Source organism: Acipenser ruthenus, chromosome 20 (assembly GCF_902713425.1).
Source record: "Acipenser ruthenus chromosome 20, fAciRut3.2 maternal haplotype, whole genome shotgun sequence".
Classification (NCBI taxonomy): domain Eukaryota; kingdom Metazoa; phylum Chordata; class Actinopteri; order Acipenseriformes; family Acipenseridae; genus Acipenser; species Acipenser ruthenus.
The window spans coordinates 20889918-20916373 of NC_081208.1; the positions used below are offsets into that span (position 1 = coordinate 20889918).

A 26456-nucleotide genomic window follows, 5' to 3' on the forward strand; every position below is an offset into this window, starting at 1 on the left:
GGGATATACAGTATGAGCCGCCTTAGGCATCAGTTTGTGATATTCATATCACATAGCGCCCTCTAGCGTGTAAAAAGCAAGCTGGTTAAACAAATGCACTTACCTCAATTGTGACGAGAATTATGACACATCATTCTCCTGCACTGAGGTCAGAGTACTTGGCTCCCACTGGATGCACAGTTTGATCATAGGACGGCTATTCAGCTGGAGTTTTGGTCTGTAGCTCACCACTAAACAAGGCTGTTTTTCAGATTTTTAGCTCACCAGGTATTTCCCCATTCAATTGGTACTTATCCTTCATATATTTTCTATTCAAAACGTGAAACCCTGTAAATAACACCAGTACTCGGTAAATTAAGGAAACCTTGAGGTTTTATTATTAAATGCAGGCACAAAGACACTTCAGCACAATCATAGAGGTTGGTACCCTTGTGTCAAGATATTTTTATTTATTGTTTCATATATATATATATATATATATATATATGATTGACACCGTCAGCAGACAGAGTACCGTCACAATACTTTCAAGTTTACACTATTTGCAAAGAACTCTAAGGAGAAGAATCTCAAAATGCACAATAGATAAAATACGCCTATGTCTCTTTAATAAAGAGAAAATGCACTGTAGAACACAGCAAAATTGATATGGATAAACAATGTCACCATAGTTGTCAATGCAGCTAGCGTTTATTAAAGGGGAGGCTTCAGGAGCTTGATTAAAGGGTAGTAACAACTTTGCACATCTCCTAAAATCACTATATGAAAATGCCAGTATCTTGTTTTTTTCCCCAATGCATTTCCTTTTAGTCTGTCTACAGATCTTCCATGTTTCCATCCCACCAGCTGGCAGACAGTATCATAAAACAGCTTTGTCCAAACCGCAATCCCATTATTACAAATGGATGTATTACAAATGGATCTTCCCCCCCTTCCTGGTATCCTGGTGCAAACTAGACATAGCACGGGTAGGACATCTGGAATAGAGGCCCATCCTGAAAAATAGCCAGGTATCCTTCTGGGTAGTTTCCAGTTCATATCATTGTTAAACTAAAACTACAGGACTAAAACTGCCTTCAAAAGTAGTGCTGGGACAAACACATGCACAAACATTGACCATGTTCATTTAAAAGCATTTATAAATGACTTTATAAAAATATATATCACGCAAAGAAACCAATGCACAGATGACCTGAAAAAAAAAATATGTACAAAACATGGCCTGAAATGTGTTCAGAGTTAAAAATGACCATGTTGATATTTGCTCATTTAATCAGAATTTCTAAAGTACTGTATCAAAAATATATTATGCAAATCACTCCCCTTTTGATCAATTCAAAAGAAAAAGATGATACAAAAAAAAACAACACACACACACACATTCTAATGTAGAGAACAGTGCTTCTTTCTAGTATTTATCTTCATTCATCACAGAGAACTTTGTTATTGCAGTCACAAGATCAAAGAGAAGAATGTCTGCCCCAGCATTATTTAATAGGCCTATCATATACACATTTTCATGTTTGAAGCCTCAGAAAACTCAATTGCTCTGTTAAAGATGCGAGTAGGAAAGAGGCATGTTCTGGTAATTCACAATAGGTGGGTAATCAAGTACCCATATCTACCTCTAGCTCAAATCTATACGGCAAATCGATTCCACGATCATGTAAGGGTGCTGAATGGAAAAGGGAAGGATCAACAGCACTTGCACAGTACAAGGCTTATAAAACAGCTGCTTCACAGGCAACCCGTGGTCAATGTCAGTGCATTACGAGCACAGGAGAGCTAGGGAAGTAAAACATGGAGTCTCTACAGAGGAGGCTTGTTTGCAGCATTTAAGTCAAGCAACACCAGCAAATTTGCTAAGTGGTCTGGAATACTACATTTACTGTAGCGTTTTGAAGCTTCCCCTTTAACTTATACAATATGCAGGTGATGCAATTTAAAAACAGAACTAGTTGTCATCGTTTTCAGCAGCAGTATCTGTTGGGAATGGGACTAGAATACATTGTGCATCACATTCGATGGCACAATGAAATCATTGCACTTTTTTTTTCTGTACATACATCCCCACTCACAGAAATTAATGCCCTGATTTATTTATTTTTTTGTTCATTTTTCAGTATAATTTTATTATACAAATTATTCTCTTAATCTTCACAAATTAGCCTTAAGTTTAATGATAAAAAAAAAAAAAGTTTGATCCTAATCGATTCTCTGTGGCAGGGTAACTAGTCTGAAAATATGAATTCCAATCTATTTGTTTTCCCCCAAAGCTAGATATACCAAAAATAATTCACCGATGTTGAATGGTTTACTGTGAAAGAAAGCGCGATACACTGCTTGACATTCATAAAAATAACTAAAAGCTGTAAAAACAAAAAATGACACCCACTAACATTGCCCTGAATCATAATCTCATGTGAAATGACAGACCAGCTGCACAGTTGGGTTGCTGCATGCAGATCTCTTTTTAACAGCTAGGAGGTGCTATTTTACCATCAACAGAAAAGGTTTCCCCTTGCCTGCAGGCTAGAAGGGAAACAGCACAAAGTTATTAGCTAGAACAAACTAGAATTTAAAACAATATTTATAAATTACTTCTTTTTTTACCATAACTGATACCTTTTGATTAAAAATAAGTCACTTCTAATGTCATCATTAAAACATAAAAATAAAACATCCGGCCAATGATTAGCATTCTATATTTAAAAGTTTCCAGTGTCACAGGTTTGCAGTCTTAAATGCACCAAAATAATATTATCTCGCTGGCAACATATGATATGTGCTTGAATAAAGTAGTTTAATTGAATTTTTATAATGTATATACACATAGGGAGTCACGTCTGTGTTAAATTATTAATCAATAATAAATATTATTATTGTGCAGTAATTTTACAGTGGTCAAGGTTACTGGCCTATATAACCTGCGTTAATTTTTATTGCACGATATACATAATAATCCCAAAAGTACCGTAACACTGTAAATGGGAAACAGTTTGTAAGACATGCACTTTTTAAGTGTAAGTCCTCTTTTCACAGATGCTTCTTTAACCTAAGATTGAAAACCGTAAATCCTATGCACATTGTTTATCTGGGAACTTTAATGGAGTCTGACGTTGTAAGCTGTACTGGTAGCTCTGTACACAATGCAAAAAATCTACATTTTAGATGTAGATGTAAACATCACTCTCTTTTCTACTTTCATCTGAAGAGACCTTTGAGGTCTTGAAAGCTTGTAATTAATTATTGTTGATTTAGTCCAATAAAAGGTATCTTCTCTTTGTCTATCATCTCTGGACTGATACGGCTACCATTTCATCTATCAATGAATATATTGTAAAGCATGTTGGCTGCAAATCATGTATTTTAAATCTGAACAATGTTATACATTTTGAGGTCAACCTAAGACAGCTACTGACCCAGAGCTCAACCTTGTACTGAATATAGCTGTAAATACAGCCAAGCTGCACCAATACCCCTTTAGTCCACCTGACCGAACAAGTTTATATATTCAAAAAACTCTTTCACCATCTTAGTAACTATGAAAAAGGACTGGTGTAGCTGCCACAATCATTTCATGTGAGATTCTGTAGCAGGGTGTGGGTGATCATGGAGGTCTCAAATTACAATTCCCTTTGGAGTGAAACAGAAAGGAGAGGGCAATGACAACAAATACAAAAAAATAAAAAAAACTACTATCACACACAAAACATATGGCAAACAGATTTGGCATGAAAGAAATGGTCTCGTCCCAAGAGAAGCTGAAATCAGCAAACGATAAGGGACTCATCATCGTCGCTGGCGTGCTGGCTGTGCTGGCTGTCGCAGAACAGCGCAGCCGCTTCTTGTATTGGCACTTCGACAGAGTGGCATCTTTGACTTGCATTCTGGCTTTCCGTGGGCTCCTCCTGCTTGGAGTGGCGGGCACGGCTTTGGCAGGGTTGGTCCAGAGCAGGGGGCTCACTCCTGGGGTGAGAGTATCGACGCAGCGCCACACCGCGGAGGTTAGCAGCTAGACCCTGCACCTCTTTCCGAGACAGCTTCCGTTTGTAGAAGCCACTGTTCCTCGTGCGCGCTGATCTTTCGTGTCTGTTTGAGTTGCTGTTACCCGTATCAGGGGCTTCTATATGTCCTGACAGAGGATCACTGTGGACCCCGGCTGTCCCTGCACAGAAGTCACGGCTTACCTCCTCACCTGGAGTCTGGTCCCCAGTCTCGTCTGTGCTGGACTGAGGGGAGCGATCCACAGGGGAGTGTTCCGGGGGCTGGTGGGCCCTGTGGAAAGCCCCAGGCTGGCACGGGGCCTCAGACTCTGGCTCCAGGTCCAGTCTCCGGGCTGTGGAGGAGGGAGTGTGTCTGCCGCCACCCCCCACTGCCTGGTAGCTGTGGATGCCCCCGCTGAGGGAAGTGTGGGAGGTGCTGGGGGGACTCAGCAGTGGAATCTGCCCCCGGATCCGAGCCCTGCGTTGGAATAGCCAGCTCCACAGCCACCCCAGTCTCCTTCGGGAAGAAGCTCTCCGTGAAGAGTGCCGTCGAATCTGCCGCCGCATCGCCGTCCTGATGTTCTGCAACACCGAGGCCTGCAGATCGAAGAATGAAACACACAAACTTGAATAGCTCGGTAGAGCTGACTTTATGAGACAACAACAGAACAAAGCCTACTGTCAGTCTCACAAGTGACTTAATTAGCTATACACAGTATGTTATGGTGACCAATGTCTACGTATTTCACCTGTGACCTCATGGCTGTGACCTTTTGTATCTTGTACTTGATTTTACTCTTAAAGGTAACCGTATTCACATTTTTTCACTTACAAAAAAATCCCAAGACCTACTATAACTATTTCTCTCTCTAGGTTAAACAAGAGAAGTCATGTCTAGCACACAATTCTTCAAACGGAGCATGAAAGTTGGTTCTGGGAAGTAGGATTAAAAAAAAAAAACACACACAAATCAAATTTACAGTAATGTCTTTCAGAAAGTTTATAAAGGCTTAATGCAATTTCACTAAATACATTTAGAAACTATTATGTATAATTTCTGCTTTGTGCTTGGGGATTTGCAATAGAAAATACCTTTTCACTCACAGTAACAACAAAAAATACTACTAAATTGGGAACAAAACAATAAATTACATCATCAGGCAATGATGTTTTGCAAAGACGCAGTCTGCAATTCATACTCCTGGGATCCATACAAATCAATCCAAAGGTGACATCTACTAATGGATATAGTTGTTAAGTTCTTTATAAGCAGGAAATATTTCTAAGTGCAACTCTGCTGAAGCTATTTTTAAGCCGTTTACTCCCAGCTAAAATATGTCACGTTCCTAATTCTAACCCAATCAATGACCTAGCTTCCACTCTACAGTTGTACATATGAAATGTGGGTTTGAATTTTGAGCTAAGTGTAACAGCAGGCTAATTCATAATTGTGATGTGGACATTAGTCCACATCACAATCCTGCACAATTGACAGTCCGTGGTTGAGAGGCTCAGGACCGAATTGCAGGGGGTATTCAGGCCAGGAGGGAGGTACATTTGTTGCCCTTTTTACCCCACTCTGACTCCTTACTTAAGTGACAACACAATTTCTACCAGTCTAGGCAGTACCCATTGCCCAATAGTTCTGTATTGATATGAAAATGTAAATGCTCATCCAAATCCATTGCCATTATCTATTCAGTAATACCACAATATTTAGTTGGGTAGTCAGGCTAAAAATGTTTTACTCCCATCTGTCTCATTAACTGGAGGATAGTATATGTTGTTGTTTTTTTGTTTAATTATGAATCCTTTTTTATTACAACGGTAGTCATACCTGAGATGGGTTATAAACAGGAAAGTCCTCAACAGGGGGTATAAGGCCTTGAGCAATCAGCTGACCATAGGAGGGAGGAGCCTCTCTCCTCACAAACTCCGCCTCCAGTCGGGTCATCTGGGTTTCAAAAGCCCTACAGACAGAGAAAGAATGGGTACTTCGAGGACTGCCCTTAGCTCCTCTTTAGTTTAGATGAGAGGTTCTCAAACTTGTCGGGGGACTTGTCTTCAATTTTACATCTTTTCAGTGAATATATATATGTTGGCACGGGTACTCAAAAACCCTTTTAAAATTACCCAAAACTACCCGGGTCTCTTTTTACTACTCAAGTTACGATTTATTAAATTTGAGAATTTAAAGAAAATATGACAATACAGTTGTAAGCGTGGGTCTTTGGCTGGCGTAATAAAGACAACGTTAAAACAAGCTTTTGCATTCAGCCTTTTCTTAACCAACAAGATATCTCTGTTTTACAGAAAACAATAACACAGCGAACGGCAAGTACACCTCAATAATAATAACTGCAGCGACTATTCTTCTGAGGAACTAAATCGGAAACAAAACAACATAACATTCTTTTGGTTTATGTCAGTGATAACTCTGTGATCCATTAATAATAACCGTGTGGCTTCCAATACGGAATGTTTTATCTAGTTATTGTGCAAATAAATAAAAAATAAAATTATAATGTGGAGCACATTAAGTAAGTGTGCTTTCTCCTTTGAATGAAATATTTCCTTGGCAGAGTTTGCAAATGTGTTTTTGTGTTCACAAATAAAAGTGTCTTCACTCAGTGTATACATCTGAGACATCAGTGTATTCTGTATGTAACTTGATCCACAGTATGAGAGCTTACCTGTATTCTCTGGTTCTCAGGGAGTATAGTTTAAAGGCGCACCCCAGGGCAATGACCAATAGCAGCCCGCAGATGAGGCTGCCAATGAGCGATGCAGTGATCACCTTCCTCGGAACCGCCACCAGGCAGTTGTGCTCGTCGCTGCCGTCTTGGCAGTCCTCCTGCCCGTCGCAGCGCCACGTCTCAAAGATACACAGGTTGGTGCCGCAGTGGAAGTTGCCCAGCTGGCAGGTGAAGCAGTTCTTCTCGTCCGAGCTGTCGGGGCAGTTCTTCTGGTTGTTGCAGCGGTCCGGGCCCGCGTAACACATCCCGCTCTTGCCCTCGCAGGGGTACTCGCCCTTTTGGCAAGCAGGGCAGTTCTCCTCGTCCTTGCCATTGGGGCAGTGCCACCAGCCGTCACAGCGCTGGTGATCGGCGAAGCAGCCCTCATCGCTGCCGCAGGGGTGCTCCCAGGGGAAGCAGTAACCTTTGACCTGGTAGGTGGCGTTGAAGCCATGGCCCGCGCTCTTGGGCTTGGCATGGTACAGGACCGTGAGCTGCCCCTTGGAGGACTCTACACTGGATGAACGGCGGTTGTTGTGATAGGTTAGAGTCTGCAGCAGCTTGTCGCTGCGTTCTCCCATGCCGTCGTACACCCGAATGTAGTCGCTGTAGCCCAGCTGGAGGTCGAACTGGAGGATGATGTGCCGCGGGTCCTGCGTGTCTACGTACCAGGTGCAGCGCAAGTCTGATCCACTGTGGTTGCGCCGGAAGAAGTCTGGAGAGGCAAAGGAGCCGTAGAAGTTCCCCAGCCGCTTCCCGCAGGACGTGTCGGGGCAATCCTCCTCGTCCGAGCCGTCCCTGCAGTCTTTGTTGGAGTTGCAGCGCAGGCTGTTGGATAAGCACTGGGTGGAGTGGACTCCGGTGCACTGGAAGGTCCCCAAGGGGCACATGGTGGTTTGGGGCTCGGTCGGAGGGGGTGCACAGCTCTTTTCGTCTGTGTCGTCCCCGCACTCGTCCATTGTGTTGCACTTCCAGGCACTGGGAATGCACTTGCCGTTCCCACAAAGGAATTCATCTGTCTGGCAGCTGCTTTGGCCTAGTTTACCTGGTATTAAAAAAAAAGAAAAAGAAAAAGAAAGAAAGAATGTCCCCCAAAATTAGAGCTATCAGTATGACAAGTTTCATCCCAATTGGATAAGGTGTTTTTCAGATGGAAAAGTATAAATAGTGACTGTATCCGCATTGCCAGGGATCTCATCCCCTCTGGAGGATAGAAGAGCTTTCAGTATCAAGGAAAAGAAGATCATGACCCACAGTAAGTGTAGACGCTTGTCTCCACTTGCTGTAATTTGGCATAAAGAAGTCATAACCATGACTTAGTTTGTTACCCTTTTCTAGCTTATTATCATTACCACTGATCGCCTTGAAAATATTTTGTTTTCATTCAGGATATTTCTCAAGTTTTGCAACATAAAAAGATTAACAGTTGTATCTGCTGCTTCCTTAACACTTTTTGTTCAGATTGTCAGTCAATCTCCAATCAGGCCATGTAACCTACATTACATTAATGAGGTGCCTGGAACCAGCAATTTAAGCCATTTTTTTTTTTTTTTAAAAAGCAGGTTTTGAAGTGTTGCTGCAGAGTATATAATGTTTTTTTCATCAAAATAGACATTTGACATGATCTGTCTCTTTTAACCCCCAGAATGCGAGACCGAAAAAACTTCATTAAGAGGTTCTACCGAGCTTCATTCTATGGAATCAATTACTGGCAACATATTCCCCAGCTCATTATGCACTGTTCCATTACCGTACATGTAGTGTTGGCTGCATACCTCAGTGTTGTTCGTACCCTTAAAAAGTTTAATTGACCACACAACAATCCTACTTTGTTCCTTGCCAATACTGTGTGATTACAGAAAGCTGAGCATACACAAACAAATGTTAGCTAACTGATTTAAGCACACAAACTGAAAGGAAAAAAAAAAAAAAAAGGATAACTAGTGAGACAAGCTGCTGGCATTTTATTGAGAGGTGCAGATTGCAACCAAGAGATCAAAGCTGATCAAAATGTTTTTATCATTTGTTTTCTCTTTATGAATTCACTCATTTTCTGTGAACTGTACAATGCAGATGCAGGCACCAAAAGCTATAAATATATGATCAAAAGGAATGATTTAGCATGGTAGGTACAACACCCCCATCAGAAACATGATCTATCGCTGGAGATCTATTTTTGACAAATGTGCTTTAAATGGACAATCTATGCAGAGAAACAATTTTATGCAATTTACTGCACATGCAGTATATCACTTACAGCCGAACACATTGAGATTGATTTATTATCATTATTATTTGTTTATTTAGCAGACGCCTTTATCCAAGGCGACTTACAGAGACTAGGGTGTGTGAACTATGCATCAGCTGCAGAGTCACTTACAACTACATCTCACCCGAAAGACGGAGCACAAGGAGGTTCAGTGACTTGCTCAGGGTCACGCAATGAGTCAGTGACTGAGGTGGGATTTGAACCGGGGACCTCCTGGTTACAAGCCCTTTTCTGTAACCACTGGACCACACAGCCTCAGGACTAGACCTCTTTTTAGCTTGAGTTTTTCTTGTCTTCAATGCTCTGAATCAGAGGTTCTTAACTTGAGGTCCTCATCTAAAAACCTTTGTAAAACTAGATATATATTAAATATATAGAAATGGTTCTTTTGCTGATAAGAGACAAAACTTACAAAGACGGCATGCATTACACATTCACTTTCACTGCAGTACAGTTTATTTCTTGTCTGTGATTTGTCTTTTCCTCAATTTTCAGTCAGGCGGTCCCTATTCAAAATAGTTTTTAAAAAGGACTCCCCCAAACAAAAATGTTTGAGAACTGGTGTAAAATCTCTACCTCTACTGCTACCAATGTTGCAAGACCCAAATCTCGATTCAAGAAGCTTTGCTAAAGCTGCACTTTCAGCTACCCGTAAGGCAGAAACATAATAAAAAACACACATCTGTTCTGAAGGTGGTTTGTTGAAATGAAAGTTTCCTGCCTTAAGGAAATCTGTTGCAAATCCAAGGTCATTTCACCTCAGCAGTGTCTTCGTAGTCAAAGCATGTTACTGACTGAAAGAATTCCAGTCGAGGGGAAGCAACTGGTTTGGTTAATGACAGGAAATAAGCTATTGAAGATGTGGGGACAATTTCACCCTCCTAACAAAAATGTTTCCTATAACATGTTTCTTTCAAAACCGCACACTGGAGACCTATATGGCAGGACAGGACAATGTTTTTTTTTTTGCTACACTTTTTGAAAATTAACAGTTTTTTTTTTTTAAATACAGGCATGCTCCCATTTCCAAACAATGTTTGCAGTTTTTATTTCTATTTCCTTAATAGTCTTATAATCATTCCTCTTTTTAGCAATTTGAAAGAAAAAACTGAAACAATTAATAAAACAATAAAACAACAATAATAAATTGCTCAAATAATCCAACACATAAAAGCAGTTCACACAGAACACAAACTAGTAGTAGCCCCGCTATTAAAATCTCAATCTGCAACTGATTTTACATTACATTTGCCCTAACAAACATGATTAATCTGTAACAGATCCTTTGTATTGCCTACAGGAGTGATATCATCTGGCAGAAAAGTTGTGCTGTTCAGTCTGGAGACACTGCCGGATGAAAGTGTGAAGTGAGGCAACACCACATTCCTTGGCATGACAGAAGCATATATATATATATATTCTTATCAACATTTTTGTGTCTTTCCGTGTTCCCATGATAAGAAAATCTTGGCATGCCGCTGTATGTTAATATATGCTGTCGGAAACCACGTAGGAATCTCACAGGACTTCTGGGTCCTATTCTGAGGTAGTGTATAAATATATGTTTTAAAAAAAAAAGGAGTTTCATTCTTCAGCTCAAACAAACAATTCAGTTACATGTTACACATTTCAAACAGAGATGTAGTTAATGCAGCGACAGGTGTAAAAAGTTCATCACCATGGACGTACAGCATCTGTATGGACATGTAACAACTGACAGACAGCCTCCACATATGTACCCCCAGATTATGACACACTCAATAACTTGTTCTAGAATGTCCTAAAAAGCTGAACAAGAACATTTCTGATGGTTCTCATATGAGAACTGCCATTTTTTGTATTTAACCCTGAATATAAGACTTTTAAATTTAACCCAGTGTTATTGTCGGTACGAGTTTCAAAGTCCTCTTGGGAACCTAATGTACTTACAGGAATACATTCTTACCATAGAAGACGGTTACTCATACCTTATACCTTATAAGTTCGATTGTCAAACAAGTCAGAAATGACAAATTAGGAATGCAAAAAACAGCATTGGTAATGGAATCTTCTGGGCAACCCAACCCTGTAGAAATAGTCAGCACTGGCCTGGCACTGAACTCACCCAGCCTCTCGCAATCCGGAGGTAGCCAATGTTAATAAATTTGGCTCTCTGCTGTGTATCCTCACCTCTGATGTAGGAGATTCTGAATCCCTGAGCCTGCCCAGAGCTGGCAGTGTCGGAGTGAAAGAATATCCAGACGTGGTCCCGTGTGGAGATGAAGGGCGGGGGGATGACAGAGCCGCACACCCTGTACTCTCTCTTCGAGGCTGGGCCCATCAGGAGCCAGTCTGAAGCACATTTCCGAGACTCTTCTACGTCAAAGTTCCTGAAACTGGGAAGCAGATGAAACACAGCCTAGTGGTTAGTGCTGGGAAGAACATGGCTTTTAAAATCCAAATGAACGTCTTTCATCTTTCTTTGTACTTGATATACACAGTACCACCAACAGGCTTTGGCATGGGATATGTTCTCCTGCAATACTGTACGCTTCGTCCCTTGATGGCTGAACAAATGTCATAGTTTACTTAAACATCATTGCAGATGAAGTCCACCCCGCATTGCTGCACTTGTACCTCAACAAAGATGACTATTTCTAAGATGATTAAACACGCACACACTGTGCTAGAACTGCGCACAATCACCATCCAAATGAGCAGGATTTCAATACTGATTTTTTTCTGCCCAATCTCACCGCTGCAACCCCAATGCTTAGAATATGTGACCCCGTATCATTTTTTTATTGTGTATTCATAATTTGATAACCTTCTGGCAAACACCTAATCTGTTTAATGAAAAGTTAAAGTGCACATATACAGACTGACAACCACAGGTCTAAAATATGCAAAATATTATCCAAAGTCACCAGTTCAATATATATTTTTTTTAGCATATACATATGCTGTATTGGCATTATTTCATCTCGCTTCTTATCCTCTACAGTAACCATTAGACCTCCATACCAGCAGTTTCTCCACTAACACTCGGTTACCAACCCTCACTACATTTTGTATGACTCCACAAACCACCAAGGCAGATTTAAGATGTTAAAACAGCGCTGCCTGTTCAGATCAGATTCAACTCTTGCTGCTCAGAGTAAAATGGGTTGTTTCAGCCATGCACTGATTGTTCAAGAGCAGAACACCTTGTCAAAAACATCACAGAAAACAGATTGAACACTGTGTATCTAGAAGGTGGCAGTTTTAAAAATGTAAGCCTAGAATAATGAAAAAGCGCCAAAATGAGAATACACAACAAGGAAAGAGTCTCAAAGGTTTTAAAGAACTCAATATTTTGCAAGTAAGGTAACCACATAGTGAAATATTTGCTTCTCAGTGGTGTAATATCAAAAAGTCAACATATGATGCAAAGTAATTCAATGCATTTTTTTTTTTTAATATTCCATGTATGTATTAATGGGAAGTTGAAAAGGGTTTGTTTTACAAGATTGAACACGCTTGCTTAGCTGCTATAGCACAGCACTGTGCATCAGCCTGCAATGCAGTGGGATAGGGTCCTTATCAGGCAGTTTATGAATGACTGGAGCACAGCTACAAGCAGGGAGATAGAGGAAAGTATTACTGGTATGGCTTTGTTTAACTGCCTCTGTCCAGCTGTTAGCTGGCTCTACAGTGGGCTAGTTTCACAGAATCTCGTTTTGGGTTAACGTTCTTGCAGAACAAATAAACATTCACGTTTTTTTAAATGTGGTATTGTAAAAAACGTAATGTGTATTGTGGTTCTTGTGATATTACCGAATTAACAATTATCGCCCCAACAGGAGTAGACAGTTCTTGGTATACTGCCTTAGAATGAAGGGGCATGGAATGGAATTTTCAGGCAAACAGCAGTTATGACCCTTTATATGCATTTATGAGGAATAAGCGAGGTAGCATTGTACATAGATAGATACATTCAGGTACCATTATTATTTCCACAAATGTTAAACAAAAAGACGAGAAGCAGTTAAATGAAGAAAAAAGAAAGAAAAATAAAACAAACATGTCCTTTCAGCTGCCTAGGACACTGCAATTCTGAATAGTGCTGCAGTACCAGTGGAGGCAGATTAACTTAACTGCAAGCTAAGCTGACTGATTCACCTTGTGTCCAGTAAATGTCTGGGAATTCCCAGTCTCAAATAAGCTTTTATCATTCCAGTGTAAACACAGAAAGGATTTCCCTGAAGGCTTGTTCAGTAGGAGCTGAAAGGAATGATTACAAGGCAGGCAGAACCTGCTTTATAAACGATGTGGATTGGAGGCATTACAAACCATTCTTGGCTGTATCTGCAACCAGTACATTTTCTTTGCAAGTTTTGCTGACATTTAACCTCCTCCTCATATAACAGTGGTCAGTTTATATATATATATATATATATATATATAAATTACACACACACACACACACACACACACACACTATTTCTTACCTTGTCTATTGAGAGTGTTTCAGAAATTTTCAAACCAGCTGGTGGGCCTTGCTTTGCAAACTTTGTATAGATTTGAAGACAATGCTCGTACCACCACTGAAACGGGCTCTCTGAGCTATAAGAACTGTCACAGTGCTAACTCAGGTATGTTTACATCTTATTGTATTGTGATTCAACATTCTACGCTGCATACATTGGGGCTGTGTTAGGAATCCTGCAGTAGGGATTCCAAATCCATGTAACCCGAGACATCTCTCTGAAACCCTGCTTACCTCTGGAGCAGGAGTTAACTGCTCAGTCGCTGACCCTGCTGTACTGGCGAGAGGAACCAGAAGCAGAGTAAAGCCTCCTGACACGAAACACTGTGTGGAGCACATGGGCAAAATTAAACAGGATAGCAGGAGCTCAAGTAATGAGACACAGATCTGGTTTAATCTCCAGTTTACAATCTGATTAAACTGTGCTAGAGGAAAAGAGCTCCTTTGTTTTGCATTTGAAGGGCACAGCAGTGGTTCAGCTACACAGCATGGTTATCAAACCCCTGGAATGTGTTATGAAGCCTCGACCTCATTGATGTGAGGCTGAGTTACTCAAAAACGTGCAATAATCTGGACAGAATTTTCTATCTGCACCCAAATGCCTGCCTTTTTCTTAATTTTTTTCCGTGTGATGGTGATGAATAGGCTGCTATGAAGTGGCTGTGAGTGCTAGCCGCTAAATCAGACAATATCGTCTCATCACAGAATAGCTTTATTAGCAGTGCAGGACAGGCAGCTTTGCATTTCCATGCCCCCATCAAAAGAACCATTATACAGTAAAACCCTGATTGAGGAAAAAGGCCACCTCACAATTAAGGGTGCTTTTTTTTTAGAATCCTGATTTGCTATTTTTATTTGGAATTTGGGAGAAATGTTGTCAGTAGTTTATAGAATAAAACAAAAATGTTCATTTTACCCAAACACATACCTATAAGTAGTAAAACCAGAGAAACTGATAATTTTGCAGTGGTCTCTTAATTTTTTCCAGAGCTGTATGTTTTGCTGACCTTTCAAGGTTCCGACTCAGACACAGCCTAGTCAACTGAAAAACACCTCATGGGGAACAAGAGCAGCACTTGGCTTTCACGTCTTCATAGTCTGGGATTGACAGGGATGTTTCCAGTTTGTACACACAGGTCCCCAGAATCAAAGTGAGCTGTATGACCATATTGGGAGCACTGGACAGAAAACTTCACAGAAACGCTGGATGTCAGAATGAAGCATTCCATTTTCTAATGAGAACGGAGCGCATGACAAAGCTAGTCAATTCTCAAAGGCCTAATTTAACAACATGACTCAACATATTCTGTGCCAGAACAGACTGTTTCACAGTTTTTAAAGGTCAGCAGTACAATTCTGTGTCATCTCTAATGTATTTGCAGTGAAAATCGTCCACTGCACATGGATTAAGTTGAAAAATCAGACTGCCCCATTGTCATATGGTCTCTAGATTAGGAATCATTTGATTTATCTAGACAAGATACAATTTACACTCAGGAGACTACTATTTGTTTTTTTTGTTATGTTAAAAAAGCATGGTATTATATAATTACTTGACTCCCTAATATCCTATTCTTTGTCTAGTCCACTCAGGATGATGAGGATTTGCAAGCAATTGGTTTTCAATTAAAAACACGCCTTTAAAAATATTGCAACAGGCTGTAATTGTACTAGGTTTTATACCATCAAGAGGGTTAGTCTAATACCACTGAAGCAACTTCCTTTCAAGACAAGAGTTGAATGTACTGGACAGCCCCAAACAGAATTTTAAAAAATAAATAAATAAATAATAACATCAGAGACCATTTATCCAGCTACTCTATCTGTGCAGCTGCACAGTTTCCATGATCAAGTCAGCTGCACATTTCTTGAACATAGGCCTCCAGCTTTTGAATCGGATTATATCCATTGTCTTAAATAAAAAACAGCACAAACACTTTCACTTGCTGGTTGCATCTGGCAATGAGCATATGGACAGTGGAATCATAGAACTCAGATTCCAGATTCTGGATCTTTTACTTAATAATGTTTGGTCGATGTCAGGAAAGAGTGCTCCAAGTACAAAAAACTAAATTCACTGGGGGAAGAAAAATAATAAAACCTGATGAATATAGATAACCAAGCAATATGTTTAAATAACAATTAATAGGCTGTATTTATTGATACACTTTTTTTAAAACCAGAAAACATGGTCTGAACGTCTCAACACCTGAACCAATTATGCCAAATCTAATTCACATGTGTTTATTTTGCTTCAATAAATAAATAAATAAATAAATAAATAAATAAATAAATAAATAAAATAAAATAAATGTTTCAGCATCCAATATCCCTAAATTCACAAGCACCACATTTAGAGGGTCCTCATAAATCGCACAGTACCTGAAAGGGATTTTAGAACAGCTATAAATTTTCTAACATGTAATTTATCACAAGTTTAATATTCTTCCCAGCATCCCACAGCGAAGCAGTCTGTGTAGAGTTGGGTGCTGCAACAGCAGTTTGAATGTAAGCGCAAAAGGTAAGAACACAAGAGAGTAAATGTACAAGTAAAAAAATATATCCGATTTTAGCCAAATGCAATCTGAAACATCTATAGGAGGGTAAGAGTGTATGATAAAAGTTTGATGAAGAAAATCAGGTAGTTCTAGTGTTCACCATGTAAAAAGAGGCGGACAGATACAATTTAGTATTAGCGTCCCCGATTTTAGAACACAAAAAATACAAAAACAACAGACACTATTAACTTTGGGGGTGGGGAGGGGAAGGCTGTGGCTGGTCCAATGCCCCAAGCCTGGTGTACCTGATTGTGATGACATCCCCGTGGTCCCCCTGGATATACCAGCTGCAGTTCAGCCCCGCTGGGTAGCTCAGAGGCCAGGACGGGCTGTAGAGGACCCCACGCCTTTCTGTGTGCTGTTCCAGCTTCCCATTGCAGGCAGCTGAGAAAGGAAAAAAAAAGTGTACTTTTTATTTAATACACCACATAGTGTTAGCCAACTGATGCTTTACTGAATAGTTTAAACATTTTCAATGATATTCATTTTTACTTTACTTATCACTACTGTCTTAATTTCCTGGAATAGCCTGAAGCACTTGGTTGTACTGCTGCACAGCACGATAGTAACATTATGATGACAATGCACCAGCATTTCAATTATGCACGTGCGTCTAGGTTAAGCTTCTGGAAGAACTACTGTAAACATCTTTGTATAAGTCTATTTTCTAGGCATTTTTAGGGGGTCCTAAAAAGGGGGTAGCGACATACACCGGCGTGACCTATAGGCTTTTTCCTGAAATTGTTGTCTCAAAAAAGTGTGGGGGGGGGGCGACTTATACACTGGTTTTTACGGTAGTTGCACTTGCATGATGAATAGATTTTTCTCCTCTTAAAATAGTTTTACTGGACGTTATTAAATGAAGAAAATTAAACAGTATAGATACTGTCCTGCAGATGGTGACCTTTATATTGACGGTACATTGCAGTCTCAATTGTGAAGTGGCCTTTTTAATGCTGGCTTTAAAAAGAGGGTTTTTTTTTAGAATGCAATTTGAAAACCCAGCATTTTCAAACTTCTGTCAGACAGATTAAATATTGATTTGCTCAGTTTGGTTTCACCGATTGGGTTTACTGGTTATATCCATGCGGTTTGACAGATTTACTGCTTTTGCCCCAAGTGCAAAGGATGTTGTTCTACCTTATTCCATAAATATTTGCGACCAAAATATTTGGCAAATCACACCCATAGCCTATTTTGCTCCAGAAATGTTGGCAACCTGCTGCAATATATGAAGTAGGCTATGTATTGTTAGTGGAATTTGATATTCGTGCCAAAAAATGTGTGCGTTTTTTTCATGAGAAACACACAATAAAAGGCTTGCAAATATTTATGGCTTTACAGTTAGATTTTGAAATCGCACATTTTTTTAATTTGTCAGTTTTTCATTAAAGTATATGGAAAACTACAATGCGGTATGCAATTCAATATGTTAACGTAACATTATTCAGCAGGTTTCATTCTAGACGATGCAAAACTTTTGGCCATAGCTGTATATGTGTATGTGTATGATGGAATTCTATATATCCTTGAGGCTCATTTTTACATACGTATGTTATTACATGCATACCTAATGGCACATTTAAACTCTGGAAGTACAGAGGTACTGTATCAACAGTTTCATGAATAGTTATCCCCTCTACTTCTCCCCCCCTCCGGTGATCTGCCTCAGCATGTTTGAAACAGCTATTCACACCTCTGCCGCTTCAGGCAAAGCAAGTCCTCCTTTTTTTTTTTTTTTTACATCACTATAAAATCAGTCTGTAATTACATTGTTTTTTCCAGGAAAAACTGGTAATAGTAACAGATTAAGGCAATGGCTGGAGATAGGATTAGGGTAATAAAGTGAACTATTAGGGATGTAAATAGTGAGGTATCACACTATATTTACACGGCTGCAGTGATGTGTACTTAGGAACCAGACAGGTCCCAACATGTCTCCTGGAACAGCTTCTCTCATTCCACGTGCCTGACTTTCTGTTGATATTTTCTATTGTGCTTTGTTATTTTTTTCATCTCTCTCATATACTGCCTCATAGTACTTAAATACTCTCTTCATCCTTTGCTGTGTTTCAGCCTCGGGCAAAAGCATTCTTACAGTATAGCCAATGAAACATTACATAAGGTTTTGAAATTTCTCATGGATTCCAAATAATTTTGAATAACTGATATGTCATTTGTGAACAAAAACAATTCCCTGTTATCATTTACTCACTGCGTGTAGGGGCTACAGTGTGAACACATCTGCTTGTGACAAAATCATTACTTAGCTATAAATCAGAGTTTTTGCGAACATAAACAAAGCTTCCCCGGAGGTACCATACAAGGGGAAAGCAGACTGTGTCTGCCTGGTTTTCTCCAGATCCGCTGTCATTTTAATACTTATGCCACTTGTATTGCCCTGGGAGAAGTGCTTTCCACAAGCAAATGTAAATTTTACTACGGTTGATGGTATGTTTGCAAGTGCTCTGTAAGGGGAAAAAAAAGACAAAAACATCAGTGCCTTTTCGGTTAGAAGAAAGTTATTTTTCTTAATATTTTTTCCTCTTAAATTGTTTAAAACTGTATGCAGAAGCATTACAGATGTGTAACAAAATGTTTACGAGTTAAAGTTAATAATGACATTTCCACATTAACCTGGAGCCGAGTGCATCTGTGATAGGAACGGCTTCCTAAATTTAAATCTGCACCGTCTGGAATGAGCTGCTCTCCCTCTTCCAACGCTGCAGCTGTACGCCTCAATTGTCACTTCTGACAATATCAGGATGTTATCAGTTCAATCCAACACTGAAAACAGCTTGCCAGATGTATATAAGAGGATATCTTCAGTAGTGCAAACTGTCTTTAAAAAGAGGCTTCAAAGCTGTTTCACTGATCACAACTGAAAGCATGGAAAAATAAAAAGATCAGCCTGAGCTACACTAAAAGTAGATATGCAGGAAGATGTTTATATTACCATAATAGCCTTTAAAGGCTATCTATTAGAGGGAGACAACATTTGATGTACTGCTCACATTGATTAAATTAGACTGTCTACTGAAAACGAACATTACAAATTGAAACCTATCCATCAGAAACTCATTGAATCTTTTAAAGCTGCAGTGTCCCACAATCCTGTTCAATATCTTGTTCACCAAGCAGTTTATTTACAAGCCCTGAAAGTAGTTTCAGCTGTAAGGACACCCCCTTAGGGCACTTTCACACGTAGTTCGTTTGACCCTTTGATGTGCATTGAAGTGTGGTTCGGTTCGCTTGGAGTGATATGTGAAGCCTCCGAGAACCACGGAATCACACCAGGATGCACATCAAACCAAATGAACCGAGATCACTTGAAATGGTCGTCTGGGTTCGCTTGGAAGGGGACTCGGTACATTTGCCACTCTGTTTCAACTTTCTGCAAATGTGAAACAAAACGTATTCCAGTTCACTTGGAAACAAACCGTTCCAAACAGCGAAGCAAATCATGGAAGTGACGTACTTCAGCAAGCACCAAGGAAAGGGTCTCCCCTTGTCACACACCAGACAAGAACACCACAATGTCGCATGTACACAACAGCACATAAAAAAAACAAAAAAAAAAAAAACTGTGGGGCAGATTTACTAACTGGAGCAACCCTGCCTATTCAATCAAATGATGCGAATAATGTTTGAGATTTAATGACTATTGCAGCATGCGTGTTCTTTAAGCATAATAGCAAAACTGTCACAAGCAAAGAAAAGTATGAAATGACAAATGAATAATGATTTAGAACATGTATTACGACGGGCTTTATTATAATCATGCCATATACACTCGGAGGGAAAACATTGTGCCGAGACAAAGCGGCACTGTCTGTACAGACATTAGTCACTGTTGCATTTGTGTTGCTCCCCCTGATTAGTAAGCCAGCTCCTGTAATATCTATCTCCCCACACTGTCACGCATACAACATTTACAAGCTATCATCATCATCAATGACAGCTAAATTGCAGTTGGTTCACTATACATTTTTCTTAATCATGATTGTCTCTAGCATTTCCTCCAAAACAGTGTTTTTCCAACAAACACTTGACGCTCTTTCGGCACGTTACGTTACTTTGGTAATGGTTTGACGTTGTTAGCACTAAATAAACCAAAATAACACAATATTCTCCATGTTGGGCATGATGGAAAAAGAGTTTTTCACAGAGAAAACTTCCATTCTAATAAACCAACAAGAGAGCCGAGTGCAATTGGAAAAGTGCGATGTGAAACCAATAGAACCAGTCTGGATGAAGCTGCCAGTGAACCAAACAAGCACATTTGAATGCACTTTTAAAGAAACTCAAGTTTGCTTTAATTTTTCTGTTACCTGTTACTATCTGAAGTGCTACAATGTTATATCATCTTCAAGCTGCCCCCCAGTGGGGGACACTGCTGTTGTACCCTTGAGCAAGGTACTTTGCCTAGATTGCTCCAGTAAAAACCCAACTTTATAAATGGGCAATTATATGTAAAAATCATGTATAATGTGATATCTTGTAACAATTGTAAGTCGCCCTGGATAAGGGCGTCTGCTAAGAAATAAATAATAATAATAATAATAAAAGCTTTGTTAAAGTTTGTCAGGATAAAAAAAAAGAGATTTACCCAAGGGATTGGTGCCTTTAAGGTAGAAAATTAGGCCCTTGGTATGTTTAAAAACATATCAGGAGACATTCATCCCCAGCCACAGTTATGAACACAAAATTAGAGCCATCAGGAAAAAAAGTAACAAACTTTCGTTCACTAGAATGTGTTTTTATTTATTTTGGATGGCATTTAAATGTTCCAGTAGTTGGAAAGGACATGGGTTTATAATATGGGAATTGTGCCTACAAGTCACAGACAATGTGAAATAATAATATGGAAGTTTAACCCTTTAAATTAACTACCATAGGGTATACTTGCAGAAATGGCCTTGTTTGTTACTATGTGCATTGAATATCATACAGGCTCACATGTGCATTTTTGCTCAATTGAAGGTAATTTTCCCTGTCCTTTTGGGTTAGGGCCCCCAATTGGAAATGTTAACACATTGCACACTAGGGGGTAGGAGGGCTAGTATTGTCATGACACACACGCAGCTAAAGTATTTGATTCAGGGACCTCACAATGCCTTAAAATGTCAGACTGCATTCAATTCTTAATGCCATCACACTTCAGGAGAACTGTGAAAAAACACTTAAAAGAAAATCAACATCAACCAGTCTAAGAATGGATTCTCACAAAACAGACTGAAATGTTTTCTTGAAATACCCTACAGTCAAGCCAAGACAAGCAGTGTGTTTCACAGTTTCTGTCGATCATAAAGAATTCTAGATTTCAATTATTTTCAATCTCAACCGTATGTTGCATGATTGTTTTTGAAGCACCTGTCACGGTTGAATTTTGGATGTAAATCTTATTGTATTTGTTTGTGTGTATAGAAGAATATTATTATTTATTTATGTTTCAAGGGCTGGAAGAAACACAATACAGTACTCTGGGGATGCAGAATGTTCACTCCCATGCGCACAATGAGACTTTACTAAAATTATTGTACTTGCATCGTGTGCTTGCTTAAAAAAATAACATCAAAATCAGTTAAACTACAATAGCATAGTAATACTTTAAGTTCAGTGGCTACTTCAAATTTTCTCATACATACAATAAACAATTTTAAATACAAGTGCTCTAGTATTTGAGAGAACAGTTTATGCCAATAAAGATACACTAGTACTACTACTACTACAACTATTATTACTTATAATAACAAAAAATAATAAACGCTGTGAAGTTCAATTCCGGTACAAAGCAGATGTGTTTGTTTTTGCTGTGCTGTGTTCTGCTGCACAGGCTTTTGAATACTCTGGAGTGCAAAATAGGATTTAGTTTAAAACTCCAGTATACAGGTAGGCCTACTTGCCTTTTTTGCTAACCTCCAAGTCTATGTTGACTGTATTACCTTAAAAAGGAGGCTGTGTGGTCTGGTGGTTAAAGAAAAGGGCTTGAACCAGGAGGTCCTGGGTTCGAATCTCTGTAAGTCGCCTTGGATAAAGGCTTCCGCTAAATAAACAAATAATAATAATAATGTTCATATTCAACCGTGAGATACAGTATGCGCGATACATTTTCCTTGTAACTTCTTAAAATAAATCGGTTTTCGAAATTTAAATGAATGTTCCAGTGTTACTTTGGGCCAAAGACACGGGACTATAAATCCCCCATTAAGATGACGTTAATTTTACCTTTGCTATATTCACTGTGTCCATTTAATCACACTTGCATTTTATGATAAAACTTAGACACATTTTTGCAAGTTTCACCTTACGATCTATTGTTCTACAAGTTACAGTATGGATGTACTACAGTATATGCTACATAATGCAGTTTTATTACAGTTTGTCAATCATTGTTCATGCAATCATGTACAATACTGAACTTATCAGATATTGTACAGATGGATACAGTACCCTATATATTATTTGTTTTTATCTCAACCTGATTATCAGCTCAAAGGCCAATATTCAGGGAACTCCACTCCATGGTTTTTTCATCTGATCCAGGAGGATGAAGAGGACCCTCCTCCCCAATGTGTGGTCCAGGTGAGGTGGTGCGACCCCACAGGCTTGGTTAAAGCCATCTGGATGGTGCAGGGGACGGTTTCATTTTACATCTAGAAGAGAATGTCTCTATTTGGGGATAGATCAAGTCTTTGTTCCAAAAACAGAAACAAGCTAAAAATTCATATTCCCACAGTCTGGATTTCTGGTTTTGCTACAAACGGGAATCTGCTAAAAGGACTTCAACTGAAAATACTTTGACATTGGCACTAAATGTGTGAATTAACAACCACCCCAAACAAACAAACAAAAAAAAAAATCTTACTGATCTTACTTGTATTTCGACAGTTTGTTCATGTGTTCACCAAGTCAGGTGTACAGTATGGCTAAAGGAGCAAAGTTCTTAGGAGCTTCTCCCTGATTGACTCCTATTATTCAAGATTCCAGCAGCGACATTTCAATGTGGTAATACTGGAAGTGGAGGTTGACACTTACATTAAATTATATTAAGAAGGTTTCACGGTTTACAGAATATGAGCAAGGACAAGTTAATAATATTTCAAAAGCACCAGTCAAGCTATTCTATTGCCGACCGTAGATGGGAGCTCCCAGGGGGCCGCGCACAATTGGCCGAGCGCCGCCCCGGGGAAGGTCGGCAAGGATGTCCTCGGCTCACCGCTCACCAGCAACCCCTGTAGTCCAGGCCGGGGGCCTGCGGGCTTGCCTGTAAGCTGCCCAGAGCTGTAGACGCTGTAGCTCTGAGGTGAATGCAGTGTGAGTCTGCAGTGTGAAAAAAAGCGGTCGGCTAACGGCACACACTTCTGAGGACAGCGTGTGTTCGTCTTCGCCGCTCCTGAGTCAGTGCGGGGGTGGTAGCGGTGACCTGAGCCTAAACATAATTGGATATGCGAAATTGGGAGAAAATAATTTAAAAAAAAAAAAAAAAAAAGCACCAGTCAAACTGGATTCCTGCTACACTCAATACCAAAGCATTGTAATAATGACCCTCGCAAACACGTACAGTGGAAAACATAAAACAATCAGACAAGGACACTGCACATTGAATTCTGTCACATATTGCTTTTAAAGAAGAACTCATCACGAACATGGCACTGAGGCTATAAATTCAATTCTAATGGAAGTTAATTCTATACTCCCTTCTTTTAAGCAGAAGATATAACAATCCACAAAAAAATGCACCTGATCAATGTGTGGCAGAGTTCAGTAGTAAAACTAACAGACGTCATAAATGAAAGCTCTCGACTCAAGAATGCGTGTGCATGGCAACATTACAAAGAGTTGAATCCACTTAGTCAATGCATGCATTAATAGAACAAGGCCACTTACTCTAGTACAGTCTGAAAAAAAAAAAATGTAAGTGACAAGCAATAAACAACCACTCTTCACACTGCTATTCATGGAGCACAACTCAGGTTTCCATGATGAAGCACGCTGCCACAGCACCCTAATTCACTAGCCTCACTGCCTTCAGCCTTGGGAGGTCTGGGTTCAAATCCGGTTTACGTCACAGGTTAAGTTTTGTGGTCTCAAGCTCCAGTATTAGTTTAGCACAATTACCAGTCTTTAAATCAGAGGTGTCCAACCATGGTCCTGGACGGCCAAGTAAAATGAGATAATTACCTACTTCAGGGTCTGGATGGAGGTTTAATTGGTTCAATTAAACAATTTGGAACAAAGACCAGGTAGGAACAAAGACCAGGACTGGAATAGCCAACTTTGGCCACCCCTGCTCCAAATGGCAGGGGCTAGATTGAGGTGTTCTCTGACTGAACTGTACCTGCCTGCAAGACAAGTATAGACACTTACCCATTGTTATTGCAGTAGATTCAGTTCTCTGAACAATGAAGAAACCTGCTGTAAAAACACAAGAACATTGCATTAATCCTATTGATAAAAAAGAACTAATATTCTTAGTGTGCAAGCCAGGCAAGCATTCAATGGTGTGCAGTGGGTTAGTGTGCTAAACAAACATAACAAAATACACAGTATGGTTCATCAATTTGCTACACAGCAAATTTGCTACACATCAGTTTTGCTATTTTCAAATCCATTTTAGACAGCTGTTAGGTGGAGGGTGAATGCACTGTAAGCACACTGTTTTCTGACACAGCAGAGTGCATACAAGCAAGTAATTAAACAAAGAAAGATTGCAGGAAACAGACATAGAGGGATTATATTTTACGTAACGTAAAAGTGACTATCATGTGCGGTACTGCAGCTTCAACTGAAGGCAAATGAAATGTGCAGAGTCCAGGATGGTGTGGTATGTTTCCAATGCAGGATTTGGGACCGAGAGGAAATACGCTGGGTGAATTCACTTGGAACTGCTTTAAAAAAATATTTTTGCTAGATTTAAAAAAAATAAATAAAAAAAAAAGGAAATGACTGGAGAGGTGAAGCAGAGGGAAGTTATTCCACAAGTTCAGCCAAATCTTTTAACACTAAATATGGTATAACCCAAGATGAGAACGAAACATTATAGCCCAATTCACAACACCTCAACTCGTGTCTAGACAGAGATTAAAAATAATAACAGCTTTAATAAACTGGTATTAGATATTAATGCCACTACCTTGATTTATCATATAGGCATATACAGTAAAGGCAGTTTTAGGACCATCACCTGCAGTAGGACTAGGTAGTTTCACGAGTATAATACACAAGTATAATTTTATGTCGCTTTGCACTGTCTGACTTGTGTTTTCCTTTGTTTTTCTACTGCAAGCATGAAATGTATCAAACACAAACACATATTCAAACAGCTGCTACTACTGTTAATAAAATGCAGCCGCGGTAATAAACAAAAACCGTCCAAGTATAAGTATTGTGATGACTATTTATGTTTACTTCCAAAAAACGCAGAAATACTGTGCTTCACTGATACGACAAGTTGAAAACAGCAAAGATCATGAGCAGCACAGAGCGCTCTCCAGGCAAAATCACCAGACAACTGCTTCACCGATATCACCAGAGTGGAAATCCACGCAGTACATTAGCGGTTAACTCTGAGCTGCTAAACAAAGACTAAATAAGTATACACGTGGTTTAGAGAATATATTAACGCCGTTAAAATTGAAGATCATTATTTTCTCTTACTTTCATTTTTATTTGTGTATTTGAGTCATCCTACGTACCCCCTATGACCCTTAGAAGTACCCCCAGGGGTACGCACACCCCCCGTTGAAAACCCCTGCTGTAGTGGATAGTTTTGATCAGTTAGGATCATTTACCGTAGACTCTGAATACATTGACGAGCATTATCTTTGTATTCAGCCCATTATTCCAGATACAGACAAGGCAGAAAAACTGGTCGTCCTGGGTGGGTCCTGGATAGTCATGAATGGGCTTCACCAGCACCCCCTATGGGTAACTCTTTGTACTGCATCATGGCGTTCCCTGTTTTTAGCTGTGCCAGGTCCAAAGTTCAGCACTCTTCTGTTTCATACAGTAAGCCACAGTATATACCCTTGTGCCCTTTAGATCAGATTGTCTGTTTCTGGTTTTCATTAACCGAATATAAAGATATTAAATTAGTGAATTAATTAATTGAACAACTCAAAATTGGTACAGAGCTAGTGCAGTCTCTGCAGTACTCCAGTCACTTGGGGACTGAGAAGCAATGTACATTATTTACAGAGCCAAAGCACTGGTTGGGGGGGGGGTTGGGGGGGGGGGGGGAGCAGCCTCCTATTTCGACCTCGAGAATATGATGCTCCACATTGTCATCTTTAACTGTGGCCCAGAGAGGCAGCTGACATGATAAATCTACATGAACTGCCAGCTGTGCTGTATGAATCACAGCCCTCAGTGCAGGGTACACTAACACACACTTTGATA

The 26456-nt window shown here is 39.7% G+C and overlaps 1 protein-coding gene across 2 annotated transcripts in view; it reads right to left on the reverse strand.

Moving 5' to 3' along the window:
• Positions 1–385: 385 nt before the first annotated feature.
• The window catches only part of LOC117425168 (low-density lipoprotein receptor-related protein 3-like), a 28432-nt gene continuing 2361 nt past the window's right edge, over positions 386–26456 (reverse strand). The window contains exons 1-7 of one of the 2 annotated variants that reach the window (XM_034041894.3): positions 25850–25967; positions 24426–24473; positions 16301–16439; positions 11160–11365; positions 6680–7766; positions 5824–5956; positions 386–4583 (exon numbers count right to left, since the gene is read on the reverse strand). In XM_034041894.3, the coding sequence (XP_033897785.3) occupies positions 3771–4583; positions 5824–5956; positions 6680–7766; positions 11160–11365; positions 16301–16439; positions 24426–24473; positions 25850–25877 (2454 nt within the window). In that variant the 5' untranslated portion in view covers positions 25878–25967 and the 3' untranslated portion in view covers positions 386–3770. Of the gene's footprint in view, positions 4584–5823; positions 5957–6679; positions 7767–11159; positions 11366–16300; positions 16440–24425; positions 24474–25849; positions 25968–26456 lie in introns of those variants that run through there. The other variant, XM_034041893.3, reaches the window with a different exon arrangement.